The following is a 15,943-nucleotide window of genomic DNA, read 5'->3' as shown; positions in this document are numbered from 1 at the left end:
GCTAGCTAGCTCTCGTCAGCAAAACTCAATATATGGAGTCCCGCCTCTAGTCTGTTAGCTTACTGTGTGTGGGCGTGTGTGTTAGCTTACTTGTTCCCTCATTTCAAAAATGAGTGATGCCAATGAGCAGCAACAGACTTTTTTTCTCTTTCAAAAAAATAACCGAACAGGCTACCACCCAATCAGATGTGTGAAGAGGACGGCGCGTAGGCTAGCTGACGGTAAGGATAAAATACATAGCCTAATGTCCTAGCCTAATGACAAACCATAGCGATAGTATCGATATATCTAGAATACCATATTGTCATTCTAGTTTGTGCAGTCTAATAGTTAATTTCGCGAAAGCTTGTATGTCAAATAATTAACTAAACCTAAGTGCATTTAAACGGATCGTAAATGCTGCGCTGAAGATTTTGTGCTCTGCTGGCTAATTGTTTTAAAATATTTCATACTGTTACATCGCAAATGTAGCAGTCACTGGTAAAACTGTATATTCCAGACCACTGGTTAAAACAGCTCGCTATATTGGAAGAAAGGAGAGTGATCTAGGGGTGGAATACGATGCTATTGCCCTGCCAAAATCTTTGTGAAGGTATGACCGCGCAGTGTTTGTTCTGTTTTAACCGAAAATAAACAGCTTCTCATCATTTAATGAGCAAAGCAAGCTGGACGCCGGGTCTCCAGTATAGCTGCCTCTATTTTTTCAGTTGAGAAATGGGCGGGAAGTTTGCATAAAACTTTGAAAACACATCCTTTAAAATGTCATTGGATATGGCCAGTCGCTAAACAGAATCAGACTATTTTCCCTTGTTTTTTTCAGCCCCTGATTTGCGTTCAGACCAACAGTATAAAACGACGCTACAACCTGCCCAACGAGAGTCCACGAAACGACAATGATAAACGGACACCAGCTGCTGTTGGGCATACTATTTTTAACTGGTTGCTTTTTGAATTCAGTTAGCTAGACTAGTGCTAGTGACTGAAATATGAATTGCACCTGCATACTCGCATTTTTTTGGTTGAAGAAGAGAAATGATATAGCCAAAGACTACTTGCCATGGATGCAAAAGCTCGTTTCGAACTGGAATTATGAGACCTTGTGGTTCGAGGAGATAATGTAGCCAACGATATGCTACTTAGGTCAAGCTCTCGACTTTAGTCTTGTCTGGTTCCCATCGCACAGATGAATGGTAACTTTTTGGGGGTTTACTGCAAACGGGTGTAAACGTGTTTGCTTTATGGTTTCAATGTTTTTCTATTGGACGAAGTATCTCATTCAGTGAATCACTTGCCTAACGTTACATATACCCAATTTCGGTTTATTTTTAACAGCGTAATGAGTGGCTGGGTCAATCTTTAACAACTGAAGCGAATCAAGCAAACGGGAGAAACATGAAGAAACATCAATGATGCAAGTACTGGACGGCATCCTGCGTCAGTGTAGCAGTTAGCTGTCTTTGAATTTTCTCAACTTAAGTCCACAAGAAGAGGCCAGGACATCTCAATGAAGTTAGAGATTTGCAGTGAAGATGATGAAATAAATTATGTACCATTTGGTTGGAGATGGCGTGACATCCCTGTTCTCCGATCTGATGCGGACTGTATAGTGGGATGGTGTTAAAAACGGAGGGCGGACCCAGGCACGGCCCACGTTACTCTTACAGCTAAGTAAGTTAGCCTTTTTTTTTTAACAAGACTGCTTGCTCGTGATTCGTCACCATATAGGTTTACCACCCCAACAAGCGAGTAAAAACCGTTACAGTTAACACCTACGTTTTTCGCTACCTTGAGGACATTATTTTCTCAATCGTTTGTTTCCGCAAAGAATGGCCGATCCATCGGGAGCAAATAGGCTGACCAGTGCATCTGCAAGAGGAGACTTGACAGAACTTCAAGTCTTTTTGCAAAACGGGGCAGATGTTAATGAGAGGAATGAGTTCGGCAGAACCGCGTTACAGGTTGGTATTGCTTGTCCTCTTGACACCTAAGTGTTCACTTTATGGTTCACTGAACTATTATTTTATTAGTATTTTGTAAGGGATGATCTCATTGTCTAATGCTTGTGTAAGTTACCAAATGTAAATGCGTCCGTTATTAATAACGTATTGTAGATATTGAAGTTTCTTTTAGGGATTTACGTCGTTTGTTTAAAGTAACTGTTTCACGAGGTACTCCGCAATTGAATGTTGATCAAATTTAAACAGGCGGTTTCATCCCTGTTCTCTTTAGTCGGTATTGCAGGTGACCTATGCCTGTTTTATCATCTTTTTTATTTTCAATGTAGGCAGGCAATTATAAGTGTAACAAATGAATACCCTTAATTTGCATTTAGCCCTCTTCAGGAATGACAGTAGTGTGAAAACGATAACGGCACCATTACTTCAAATAATGTTGTGGTTTTGAGGAATCTGTTAGCGGGCTGTAGGCTGCATAGTACACGCCAATTCATTTTCTTCGTGAAAACCTATGTTATGGGGCACCACGTGTATAGAAATTTCCCTTTCATGGTCAGAATAGCCTACATGTAAAGCCATTTTGTTTCTTACTCAGTGCGTCAGTAATATCTTTAAAGAATGAGTCTTACATGGCCTACAAATGAAAATCTAATGAAAAACAAATAAATCTATTCGTGAAATTTCTGTATTCTTGAAATTAATGTATTTTTTACATTTCTATAGTAATACGACTAGTTTGTCTTATGTTGGATTGAGTAATGGGTTTTCTGTGGTTGGCCAATGAAACCTAAATGAATAAATAGGCCTTGCTCACAACTGACAAAATAGTGTAATGTAAATATAAAGTTAAAATTCATCTATACAACACACATATGTTAATTCGTAAAGGTAGTAATATTCTGTTGTCTATTTCCATCAAATAACAAAAAGTCACACTGATTGGAACTTATTTTTGTTTTTATTCTTAGTAATAACAGGTTATCAATATAACTTTAAATATTAGATAATCTAATATTTAAGGTTTTAATATTGATAATCAAGATTGTCAGTATTAGAGCTTACCAATATCAGTACTCTCAGAACACCAGTTCAAGCCAAATGAATCACTGTGAAACTATGTATTGAAAATGAAATAAATGAGACATAAATTCTGATAGACTGGAGAATTTATGTTTTTCCACAGGACGCTTTTTGAAAAGGGAAAAAATTAAAACATTTTAATAACTCAAAAGTATATATATATATATTTTTTTTTTGAGTTATTATATATATATACATACATATACTTTTGAGTTATTATATATATATATATATATATACATACATACATGCATATACTTTTGAGTTATTATATATATATACACACATTAGTATTTCACTGTGTGTTCAGATAAACAAAACATGGTGATGACACACCTGCAGAATTGTTAATTGAATAGAACTAGACTGACATGATTACAGTTACAGTTTTGCCTAATTTTTAGTACAAAAACTGACTTTTAATAAGATTTGAGATGCTACCATCACCAAAGTGCATAGCGAGTGGTACACTCTGTAATAATGCCATTATATAAAATTTTAATTGACAATTGTTGCAGAAAAGAACTATTCCTATAACCTATTCTTTGTCGAAAATAATGCATCTGGCAATTTGATGTGTCTTAGGGGTTATACTACTAGATTATGATCTTGTACACTGCCATGACAAATATACGCATGCCTTATTAAAGAGCCTGGATGCTTAATAGCTGATTGTGTGCATTAGATATAAATTTTGCCTCAGCGAATTGATACATGTTTAAATATATGTAATGTTAATTATTTTGTCTTATTTGAAGTGCTGCCTACAAATAAAAATAATCATGTGATTAGGAATGCTTGCCCTCATCCATCCGTTAATGAACTAAAGAGTTATGTGAGCCGCAAAGGCGAATCCCACATGTTGAATCTAGTTTTAATAAAAATGGTTAATTTGGTTGTAGAGAAGCAAATGCAGCTTTCACAAAGGGGAATTTAAACATTTTGTCAAGATTTAGGCATGTGTTCAAAGAAATAATAATGTGGTCTGTATATAAATTTAAGGGACATTAGTATTGCATACATTCTTACATAATGATTCTAAATTTATTTTTATTAATGTCATACCCATGGTGATGTCTCCAAGTTTTATAAGATTTGCCCCCCCAAAAAAACTTGAGGCCTTTACTCTCGACCATTTACATGCACACATATGCTATTTTCTTAGTCCACTAAAATCTATGGGTCTTGGAAACAGCGCAAAAGGAGAAAATATAATGTACTGTGACAAGTTCTCACGTAAATAAATAAATATATACCCTTCAAAAACTAATATTGTTTTGAATTTATTGGAAGCTGTAAATCCATAATTTAAAAATGGATACTGTTAAGGCCAATTTTATTTTTAAAATTATATTTCTGTCTAGGGTGTTGCTAATAATTATGAAATAAGACATGAAAACCAGCACACAGGAATTATCCTAACAAGTGTTTAATTTTATCAATGAGCAATGACAACTGCAATAATTAGGCTATAGCTTTGTTCTTTAGCAGATAATGGTTTTGAATGTAGCCCTAAATCATAAACATAGTACAAATGCAAAATAAGGTGCAAATATTTTATTTATTTTAAAGCAGCTTATTATCATGAAATGATATATTGTATGTTTATTGGATTTTATCTTAAAAGTACTTGCCAGTATGATAGGCCTGTAGATAAGAATTATATAGAAGATTAGCCTGCGTTGTAAATTGGTTTTCCCGATGACAGAGGGCAGTGTGGTCAAAAGTGCAGCAGACTTAAAATAGAACTCCAAGACCGGAAAGCCTTTTTGTTTGGAATGATTCATGTGTTCCAGTTATTAAATTATATTATGAAATGGGTATTCAATTTTTTTGTTTGTTTTATGCTTTTTTTGCACTCTGCTTTCAGGTGATGAAACTGGGTAACCCGGCCATAGCTCTGGCGTTGCTGCAAGCCAAAGCGGATCCTAATGTGCGCGATCCCGTGGGAGGTCTAACGGTACTTCACGACGCTGCTCGGGATGGCTATGCTGACACGCTGCAAGTGCTTGTGAATCATGGCGCCGATGTCAATATTCAGGACAATGAGGGAAACCTGCCATTGCACCTAGCCGCTAGAGAAGGGAACTTGGACGTTGTTGAATTATTGATTCAGCCTACCGCGGAGCCCATGCGACGGAACCGCGGAGGCCACACTGCATATGATTTGGCCATAATGCGTAGCAGAGTGTCAACTGCACAACGGATCCAAGCATATATGCATTCTATAGAATGAAATGTGTGTTTTGGGCTTTTTATTTTTTTATTTGAATCGTATTGTGTTTGATGTTTTGTTTGATATGTATATGAGGTGGTTAAACACAGGCTTAATTGCTATATGTTGCATCGTACCACCACCTGCGCATTGTGTTCTCTGCTCAATCAGCGCCCGTAAGATGATGAAGAAATGGAAGAGCGGTCATTGAGATTGTCTTCCAAATCCTATATTGTAGACCTACCACTCACAGAAAATATATGCTGCATCAATACTATTTACATCACAATTAACAGAATTGTGGTAAGAAATAAACAAATGTCTGAGGGCTTTACTGCCCAGATTTTAGGCAATTGGTTTATTGACAAATTGTTCAGGAACTTACCCAATGAAACATTTATTAATGTGAATGTTTTCACGGTGTTCTTTAGGAAGTCGGTACGTCCGCATGAGCCTAAAATAGCTATTGGCCTATCAAATCGTTATTGGGATGTCATCCTAGCAATTGTTTAATTGTAGAAAGAATCTGGCAGCTTTTGTAGGTTCTTTTTTTTTTTTTTTTTTTACAAAAAATATTATATATATTACAGTAAAATGCTCACTGATCAGTTAACTTGCAGTGTGTTGGACTAATGTTGAATAGACACTGGGCATTTTACTGCGTTGTTACATTATAACCTACATTTGTGTCTGTAAGTATAATCGGAGAATACTGGGAAACAGCGCTAAACATTACACTAGCACGCCTTCTAATTCTAATTTCAAGGTCATCATGGAAGAGAACTGGTGTATCTGTTGGGATACATAGTCTTGCATAAGCGCTAAACATGTAAATTAGTGTAAAAGAAAAAAAACGAATGTTTCCCCGCTGTGAAACATTACTGCACAGCTTTAAATTAAATTTAATTAAACCGCTAGTTAAAATTGCCAGTTTCATTGTCAAGATGTTTAAAAATGTCATTTATTTGTTTATCCTGCCTTAACGTTACTGCGGAAACAATTAACTTTTTCGTATTTCGTAATTTCCAGTTGCACTTTATATGTGAGTGTACGTATATGATGTAAAGTTTATTTTTGTTTGTACTGAAATGTGAAGGCATGCGTTTTGGGTGTATTAACAGTTAATGTGATTATTATTGTACTTTTCACCAAAGACAAAAGACTGCTGTTTAATGTGCCAGCGTGTGTGTACTGACGTTCCTATCAAATGTGCGTCAGGATCGGTAGCATTTTAAAAACACAACTTTACTGTAGACTGTGATGTGTCTGCGCGCCCACGCCTGCCTAACTGAGTGGTGTCATGTGTTTGCAGAAAAATAAAGATTTCGTAAAAATATATATTTTAGGTTCTGTCCTTTCCTTTCCCATCACTGATTGTTTTTTATATTTTCACCAATTAACTCGTTCTGCAGAGCTCATATAAAATAATGAATATGAAAAATATTTTTAATCACCACCGCCCTTCAGAACAAATAAATGTCCACAAGAAATAATCAGTCATTTTGAATCATAAACAAACAAACATATGTTTAGCTTAATTTGCTCTGAGGCTAAATACAGTTCTTTGTTAGAATATGCGCAAGAAAAGTCCAACAGGAACAAATGTCTAAATTTCAGACGCCTTGCTGCCTAGTCCGATGGTCTAGTTCTAGTTATCTGTTTTGAAATGTGTCATCTTGGCTGTTTCTACTGAACTATAATGTATGAAGACATGGGGGGGGGATATGTGCATTCCTTGTTGGCTATTTGCATAGCTAAAGTGACCTTTTATTGTAGACAATGACATATACACACAAACCCTGTATAATATACAAATAAAACAAGCAGTGCTCATTTTCAGTTAATTGTCGCTTTCAATGCCCGTTTCATAAGAAAGCCGAACGGCTTTTCAATTTAAAACGCATCACACTGGACTCCACATTCAAAGTAATAAACTACATTTTTTTCATTACGTGTCAGTAATTCTGAAGGTATTACTTCAGAATGTCCCTTGCCAGTGACTTCCAGTCGACTGGTGCAGGTTTCACTTCGAAAAGGAGCGTACTGGCAAAATATTGTAGACAATTGTGATAGCCTATAGAAGCCCATTTCAATTTCAAACCAAGCTCATTAATATTAAGGAAATTATAATGGTTACAAACAATATATGGTAGCCTACAACAAGGTGATAAAACATACTCCTTTTTTACTCAGCAACAGTTGGATATTGCCAAACATTTAAATAATTTGTTGAAACAACCTGACAGTCCAAGGAGGACAATAAACCTCCGTGTTGAACAATTCCGGAAATAATACTAAAATCGAAAGAAAGCCCGAGCAAAGCACAATCCGTTAGAATGAGAATGAATAGCAGTCATTAGTTCAGGACTTCAAATTCTGAAATAAACACCGATCACTGCCTATTACCCGGGCTAAATATCAAATATGTTATAAGCCACTATACGACACAGAGGGAAATATATCATTAAAGTACACTAAATAGGTGAAGTTTATTACAATATATTTTGGGTAGCCTGCAATGTAGGCTATTTGTAAGCGATGGTTTTGTAATAAATCTTCTTCCTGGTTACTGAAGGCTATCATGATGCTGTAGGCTAAAACACGTGTTAATCTTTTTGTTAAGTTTTTAGAGGGAGCACGTGCATGTTTTATTTAGTCAGTAGTTAAGTCTAAACTTAAAAAAAACAACCCACGAATTTGTCCTACCCGATAGTTTTGATTCGATTTACATTCCGATCATTAATGTCTCTCCCTGTACTTCTAACCGGAAAGTAGGCTCTTTTTTTTCTTCTTTTTTTGCAAGAGACATCGATTGATCTTCACGGGCGTTTTGGGTACATCATTTTTCATGCAGAGGATAATGAATAATACAAGTAACACCATTACCATTTATATAGGCTATGCGCTATTTGGGTTCACGTGCGTGATTTGTCAATAGCCTTAAAGTTTTAATAAACGTAGCCTAATGTTAACTCGTTGAGCTCTGTGAGTTAAACTGTAATCGCAGCCTACGAAACACGCTGATGTCTGATAAAACAGTTTAGGGAAGACTCCAGACATAATTATAAATTCGGTGGTAAGGGTGTCGTGCCTCTTAAAAGATAACTATAGACTAACCTTACGTTTGACACTAACTGAACGAGGAAAAACAAGTCAATGTATTTCTAGCCTTGCTAACCTGCGTGATTTCTTTGTGACAGCATTAAGCTGTGCTAACAAAAATGATTGTATCAAGTCAGATTCATGACGATGTAAGACAACGTTTTTAGAAAAACATTGTTCTTCAGCGCATGTTAGTTAAAGTATGCGTACAACCCAATACTTCACTTTGTAGTACATTCTTCCATACATACTAGTGTGTACTAAGTATGTGAGCGTGCAGAACGAACAAACATTCGCATTTGGAGCGCAATTTGCTATTAACGTTGACCTCTATATTGAGTATATTTAACTTCCTGAAATAGTTTTGGTCATCAGTATCTCAGTAATATGTATTGTCATGTAGCCTATTCTGCGAAAAAATAATGAGTTGAGTAATTTTACAAAATTTTTTGATAATTGCATTGCTTTATCACATTCTTTTTTGGCTGAATTTGTGTGATTATCACCTCATAACCAGGACTTTTCAACAAGTATGGATGAGCTAATGCATGAAAATTTTTTCTGTCATCTGAAGTGTACAAAAACACACCTGGATATTTTCTATGCGTATTTAGCCTGGCATACTTGATTTCTGGAACAGTTCATGATGCATCAGCCACACACTTCAAAACTTCTAATTGTTCTTGGTGTTATTCAGGTACACATTATAGACCTAAACCATTCTTTTACATGGAGGCATGGGCATCTTATCTGCCCACTTCCGACAGACTTCTTGCAGCTCGCAAATGAAAGCGGATTTACACACTAGTAAGTACTGGTGCACTTGGGAGCAGGTACCGCCATGCATACTGAAGAGTGTACCACCAAAGTTTTCAGTCTGAACAAAATTGGGCAGTGTTTAATATGAACAAGGGATTTTCAAAGAGGTGAACTGCTCACTTGTCAAATGTGAGAACTGAAGCCTTGTCAGCCACTCCCCAGCACAGCACAGCACCAAAAGGCAGGCCTCTTGGCAACATGGGACAGCCTGCTACAATAGCTTTCTTGGTGATGTCACCATTTCTGACTGATATGACTGAAATTTCACACATTCGATGACTGTGATGCTTGTGCATTAGTGCAATGTGTAAAGAAAAGCAGAAAAGCAACTCTTCCTCAGGTGACTGAGAATGTGAATGCAGGACGTGGTCAGACTGTCAGCAAAGAGGGTTGCAGTGTCCTTATTACAAAGACGAATGCACATTTGAGAAAACCATAGGCACTGGTCTACGAAGATGTGGGGGAAAAAAAAGTTTTATGGCCAGATGAGTCATCCATCATCATATTCTCAACAAGTGGGTGAGTGCATGTATGGCATACACCAAGAGAACAGTACAGGCTTGAATGCTTGACCCCTACAGTGAGGGTGTCCATTGGCCTTGTTATGCTGTGGGCCTATTTTCCTGCCACAGTTTGGGTTCACTGCCATCAGATCAGCAGAGTCACAGCCACAGGCTGAAGACTATTCATTCTGAGAAAGTTTGGAATAAACATTGAACTACCCAGCATTTATCCTCAATAAAAGTTAACCTTTTACAAAAACTTATGCTTATATTTCTTTTTAAACTTATTTTGTGTGCACAGTAGTTCTTTAAATCAATGGCTTTTTGTTCACCAATACAGGGATGCAAAGTTATTTTGTCATACTCAAATTCAAATAACTTTTTGTTAAGTTGTTCTGGATAAGAGCCAAATGATGTTAAAGTAAGAAGGGATGTTTTGCATGTCCCATTACTGCAGTGTACACCCTCATTCAGTAGGGCTCACACTTGCACACATCTGAAGAATTTTGTCAAGTTAATGTAACTTCTTTTTACTTCACCCTTTGTCTACCTGCTGAAATGCTGCAGTTTGTGATGCCACAGCAGTGCAGGCAGACTGCAGGTGTCCCATTAACCAAAGGAGTCACTTTTGTGTGATGATGTGTGGGACACCCTCCTGTCATAGGTGACACTAAGGCCAGTTATACATTACCCCACAGCTCTCTCAGACATAGTCATCACTGGCCTTAGGCCATATCACTGCAATAAGAACAAGTGCCTCATTGAGACAGAGAATAGATTTTGATAGGCCCAGTTAAAAAAAATTTCACTTCCCTCTTTGTGGCATTAGCATTGCACCTCTTCTAGACCTGATCCAGTTTCTTCTGCTTATTGCTCACAGAAGCTGGTTTCATTTTCATAGTCCTCATGTTGTACAGCTGCAGTTATAGCGAATCTGCACTCCTGTAGTGAACCACTTTTTCCATTCTATTCCCCTGTCCATTCTACACCAGGGTAACATGTTACAATTGTGCCAGTACATAGCGGTGGCATACGATCAGAGGTGGAAAGTCCAGGGATCAGAAAGTAAAAGTCTTGCCACGTGTTTCTTCAACCCATGAACTCCAACTGATTGAAAGTCAACTGATTTCAATAATTACTTCTACCTCCTGGCTGATGAATTATGCTTATTGACAAATACAGGTGATTGGAACAAACAAAACTGGGGCGTACTTTAGCTTTCTAAACCTGGACCTTCCATCTGTGCATACAGTTGGATTAGTCCCATTGGGGTAGGGTGGGCTTGAGTAGCCAAGGGCTTCCCCAGCTAACACTGAATAGTCCATTAGGTCTATGACAATTCCTATTATTGGTAGCTTAACAAACAAATAGATAGCGTACTGCCATTCTGTCCATTGGCCGTTACATAAATTCACTCCGAGCAGACACACCCTATTATAGAGTAAGTCTTTTGTATTAACTAGCTGGAGACGGATATTAGTTCAACAGTACTACTGATTCTTTTTCAGTAATGGAAAAATGAGAAGGCTATACTCTTAAGCAGAGCCCACATAATTCATTTTTGATTTAAAACTGCCCATTTATATTTTTGGGACTTCTCAGGTTACTGCATTAGCTCTCATTGTGATGAATACAGCAGTGCATAACTGAGCTCAACATGTTTGAGGTCCTTGTAGCTTTGGTTTCTCTATGCGCCCCATCCAAAAACCTTCATAAGCACTTGTAATACTCTCATAATAGGCAACATTTTTATGCTACTATTCAGGATTACAAAATAGTGCAGGATACGTTTTCCTGTGTGCACAGGACAGGTAGATCAATGGTTTCTGCACACAATTACTGAAATTGATCTCATATTAAGCAGTTCAAATACTTAGGCAGCACAAATACCTGTAATTACACTATAACAACCGGTATTTCAAATAGTGTTAATTTCCAAGGAAATGGTAGTCATATGAAACCAACCTTGATAGGGAAGTAACAACAATACATGTTATTATGCCAAAAACATCAATAATAATAATAATAATAATAATAATAATAACAATTATTATTATTATTATTATTATTATTCATTTCTGTGCTAGCTATGCCCGAAAAGAATAATATACTGAAGTGTGCACTGGGACAAGCATTCATCAGCAAATGTCTTAGAAATTGAGCATGGTCAATTGGGAGACATAGTAATTGCATGTAACAAATTAGGTGCGTGCTGCCACAAGCGGTTTCTAGCCTCAGCGCTAGCAGAGAGATTGGATCTCTTATGTACTCTCAGCAATTAAAAATGTAATTTTTTTGCTCACCTGTGTTTTGTTTCAGAAAAGGAGTTCCCCACCGTCCAGACAGTCTGTCTCCACAAGCTGTGCTGTGCTGTCCACTCATCCTGCCACAAAGATTAACTATCCAGTTCCACGAGGTGACAGCTAAAACAATTTCCAAGGATGACCACAGATATTACTATAGACCAGTGGTAACCAGCCCTGTTCCCAGAGATCTACTGTCCTGTATGTTTTCACTCCAACCCTAACAAAGCAAACATCATTCAGATTTCATTGAGCGGCGAATTAGTGGAAGCAAGAGTGCCAAATTAGGGTTGAAATGAAAACCTACAGGATGGTAGATCTCCAGGAACAGGGCTGGTTACCAGTGGTGTAGGTGATGTGGAGAGACTGCAGATCAGGGCCATTAGCAATGACTCAAATGCAGCTCCTGGAAATATGGCAATAAAGTTTGTAAGAGAAAGAATTTCTTTATTTGATTTAATAACTTACTTTTCATAAGACATTTTGAAAATCTGTATTTACAAACCTGGGGCATCATTAGACAAAAACCTTTCAATTACCTATCTTTTGCAATAGCCAATTTTGGATGCTTTACAACTTGTGACTTGTTTATGAATAGCTACTGCAATTTATGACTTTCTAAATGTTGTAAAACCGATGTTTTATTAACTCCAGCCAGAGACTTGCAGGGATAAAATGACTTTATGAAGGTTCTGCATGATGCCTGATGCAGCAAGACTGGCTTAAAATAATATTTTGGCTAAAATACCCATGACAATATCTCAAAGGTTTTAGTGTCATTCTCGTAGTCTCCTCTAACTGGATCATTGTTATATTTACATTCCGGCATTTAGCAGACACTCCTATCCAACGTGACTTACATAAGTGCACAGTTGTTACCAAGCCCTATGATCTAAAAACGGACAATATTTCAACTTTTTTGCTGGGACTTATATTGTTAATAACATTCAACCAATGGCTACAAATATCATCAGCTGAAATAAAACTGCTGATGTCGAATACTTCAATTTTCATCAGAAAGAGCAATTTATGTTTGCAAATTTAAGTTTGCGTATGGTTCTCTAGAAATATTTAGTAAAGATAATGTCAGCTTAATGCACAGGTTAATTCATATTGTGTTTAAAGAGTTTGTGTCATATTGCTCTTTCCAGTCAGACTTTTCAAAGTTCATAATGTTAACCTTTCATCAAAACTGAGCAACTACAAGGAAAGAGATAATTAACATAATAATAAAGGTGCCATATGTTTACCTTCTGAAGAATGCATTTATTCTTTATTGGTGTAAAAAAACATACCATACATATCACCTACATGTATATTGTTTACACTCATCACCCTTGCATTAGTACAAATCTCATGGTAGTAACCACATTAGTCCGATTTTGAAATCACTTCACTGGTTGGCTCTAAGTTCTGTGCTGATTGTAGACCAAAGGTCTTAACTTACGAAATTTTAAATGTGCTTGCCCTAGCATTCCATGAAAGACCAAATAATCCCCTATAAACCCCTCCATTCACTGCAGGCTGGTCACCCCATTCCTCCTGGGCCAAAAAAAGTGAAAAAGCTTTTTATTATATGGCATAAAGCTTGTCTAAATATGTACCAGTTTAGCCTCTGTTATGAGAGGGTAGTGCATGAAAAGACACGAATCGGTGGAAGCCAACTGTAATTAGCAATAGCTGATTTCTGGAGATTTCTGTAATCAAACCAGAACTCATTTACATACAAACTATACATTGCATGTCATGGGTTTTTCCATGGAGGGTTAAACTTGCCTCTTCATCAATTACCATTTTTGTTTCATGACCAACTTTTGAATTCCAAGACAATGCAAAACCTACACAGATATTTTGATTCACGTGCCATTGCCCATTTCTGGCACTGCAGCACATAATAAACATTCACAGCCACCATTGACGGTTTAAAATATTAGCACTGAAAACCTAACCAGCAAATCTGAAACTGAAACTTCACATGAGCAAGAACTGAACATATTAATGTGGAGATAAAATGTATTGATAGAAAAGCTCTGTACCACAATGAACCTTGATCTATTAAGCTGGGTCTGTAAGAGAAAAGAATTTGAACTAACTGCCAACTATGAATGTAGGTAACCTTGCAATTATCCTTATTCAAGGGAATGAACATAAGATGATGCAAACCACAGACATTAGCAAAGCATTTCATTTCATTTCTTCACAATGACCTTCACCAGTCCCCTCTGACTCTGTTTCTGACCACAGGGTTGAGTCAGGAGGATTTGCCAATACATAGATTTAGCCAATAGACTCTGTAAAATAGCCGTGGCCCACTGGATTCCTCCCACAGACCTGCTCTGTGTGATCCCTGATGACTGTACTTTCTGCATCTGGGGAAACCATTGTTCCTGCACACTCACAGAAGTTACCTTGCATTCACACAGATTCACACTAGTACATAAACATGCCCAGATACATTTTGCTGCGTATGGATAAGCGGTCCATGGATTGGCATTTGAACGGCACAGAATTTGTGATGTGATGGGGAAGATTAGAGAGCCTGATAGCATTTACACTTGACTGTGTACTCTGCTCTGCCCAGCTGAATGAAGTAAGTCTCTCACACACAGCAGTGTGCTGCAGTTCAGCTCCTTTTCCATGTTTTAACCTCTGAACACTAATTATGGCTACATGGTAATTTGTTGGGGGAAATGGAGTGATTTGTAGAGCCCAGAAAAGTTTAACAGCAACCTTGATTAACTACAGAAGCTGGAGTTTAGAGTGTCTAATTTCAGTCGCGATGTGTTTTGGTTGGACTGAGTGACAGAGTAGTGCCCTCAGTCTGAGGTCTGGTTTCCTAGATACTGCCTGGCTTCTCCTCGCTCCACTTTGTTGTCACTGTTGTGGGAAGCCATTTTGTTGAATATTCTCAGGATCAGAGAAGCAGCATGTTACAGCATCAGTAACTACATTCCAGATAAAAAGGAAAATGGTTTTAAGGGCATTTAACCTATGCTGATGAAAAAGCCCCTATCTTAAAATGTTGTGTATGTCTACAGAGTTTTGTACTCATGCTGCTGCAAAGGATGTGCCATAAAAGTACACAATGAAGGTGTAAGCAGACAGTTTAATATAAGAAATGAATGTTTCCAAGGACTGCATTTGTCAGCATCTACTCAGACCTTATTCAACCTCAAGCATGAGTTACCTGAAACCAGTGTAATATAACAGCACAGAGTAATGCAGATATTTGCACAGGCCAACTTTCAGAGGTAGAGCACCATGAGACTAATAATGTAAACAATATACAAACTACCAATTACCATGTCAACATAAAACAAGATGCAGCAGAATTTGGGCTAGTATGGCATACTACCTGGTGTGACGGATAAAATTCAAAGTTCATTGGAAATACTGTACCATCTTGTGGCAGTCATTGGCTATTACAATCCAAAGCTGTTAGCCATTACAACTTACCAAAGCCTGCTGCAACATGGTAACCTTTTTCGTTGCATGCTTTATTTGCATAGTTAGTACACATATGTAGTGCTATGATTATCATTGAAATATGTGAAGTTAACCAAGGACATGAACATTAACATACAAAGACTGATGACTTCCAAAGACTACATCAGTCATGGTTTTGGGATAGTTTTGATTGTTTTAATTTCAATATGTAGTGCAAAAAGGTGGTACCAGGCATTTTATATCTCATACATTCAAAAAGTGGCAACCAATAATTTTCCCTTTCTAGTTACTCCTTTAGTTATCCAATTCAGCAATTTTTTAAGTCTCAAAAAATTCATATTTTGTTCACTTCCTTTACTATTCTATTAAAATCATGCACAGCACAATGCCTGGTCATGTAGTCACAAATCATTATCCTTGTATGACATCACCAGATTTTATATTCCTTATGAAAAAGACAAGCATTCACCTTGTCTATGTATATATACAGACAGGTGACAAATTAAAGGAAAAACCAAC

At 37.2% G+C, this 15,943-nt stretch overlaps 1 protein-coding gene across 2 annotated transcripts; it reads left to right on the top strand.

Annotated features, from left to right (window-relative positions):
* On the top strand, window positions 1–6,588 carry cdkn2c (cyclin-dependent kinase inhibitor 2C (p18, inhibits CDK4)). Of its 2 annotated transcripts, XM_035412453.1 has the most exons (4): window positions 1–221; window positions 821–1,668; window positions 1,826–1,958; window positions 4,906–6,588. In XM_035412453.1, the coding sequence occupies exons 3-4, from the start codon at window positions 1,827–1,829 to the stop codon at window positions 5,269–5,271; spliced, it is 498 nt and encodes a 165-aa protein (XP_035268344.1). In that variant the 5' UTR covers window positions 1–221; window positions 821–1,668; window position 1,826; the 3' UTR covers window positions 5,272–6,588. The 2 variants fall into 2 exon arrangements, with proteins under 2 accessions (XP_035268344.1, XP_035268343.1); XM_035412452.1 differs by lacking the exon at window positions 1–221 and adding an exon at window positions 242–592 and having other exon boundaries at window positions 821–1,958.
* Window positions 6,589–15,943: the final 9,355 nt, after the last annotated feature.

Source organism: Anguilla anguilla, chromosome 4 (genome assembly GCF_013347855.1).
Source record: "Anguilla anguilla isolate fAngAng1 chromosome 4, fAngAng1.pri, whole genome shotgun sequence".
Classification (NCBI taxonomy): Eukaryota; Metazoa; Chordata; class Actinopteri; order Anguilliformes; family Anguillidae; genus Anguilla; species Anguilla anguilla.
Note: the sequence above shows the minus strand (reverse complement) of the source record. Positions and strands in the feature narration are given on the sequence as shown.

Excerpts from the sequence above, each read along its gene's own strand:
- cdkn2c (XM_035412453.1), top strand. The coding sequence starts at position 1,827 with ATGGCCGATCCATCGGGAGCAAATAGGCTGACCAGTGCATCTGCAAGA. Across the intron at positions 1,959-4,905 it reads TCGGCAGAACCGCGTTACAG|GTGATGAAACTGGGTAACCC; the intron begins GTTGGTATTGCT and ends CTCTGCTTTCAG.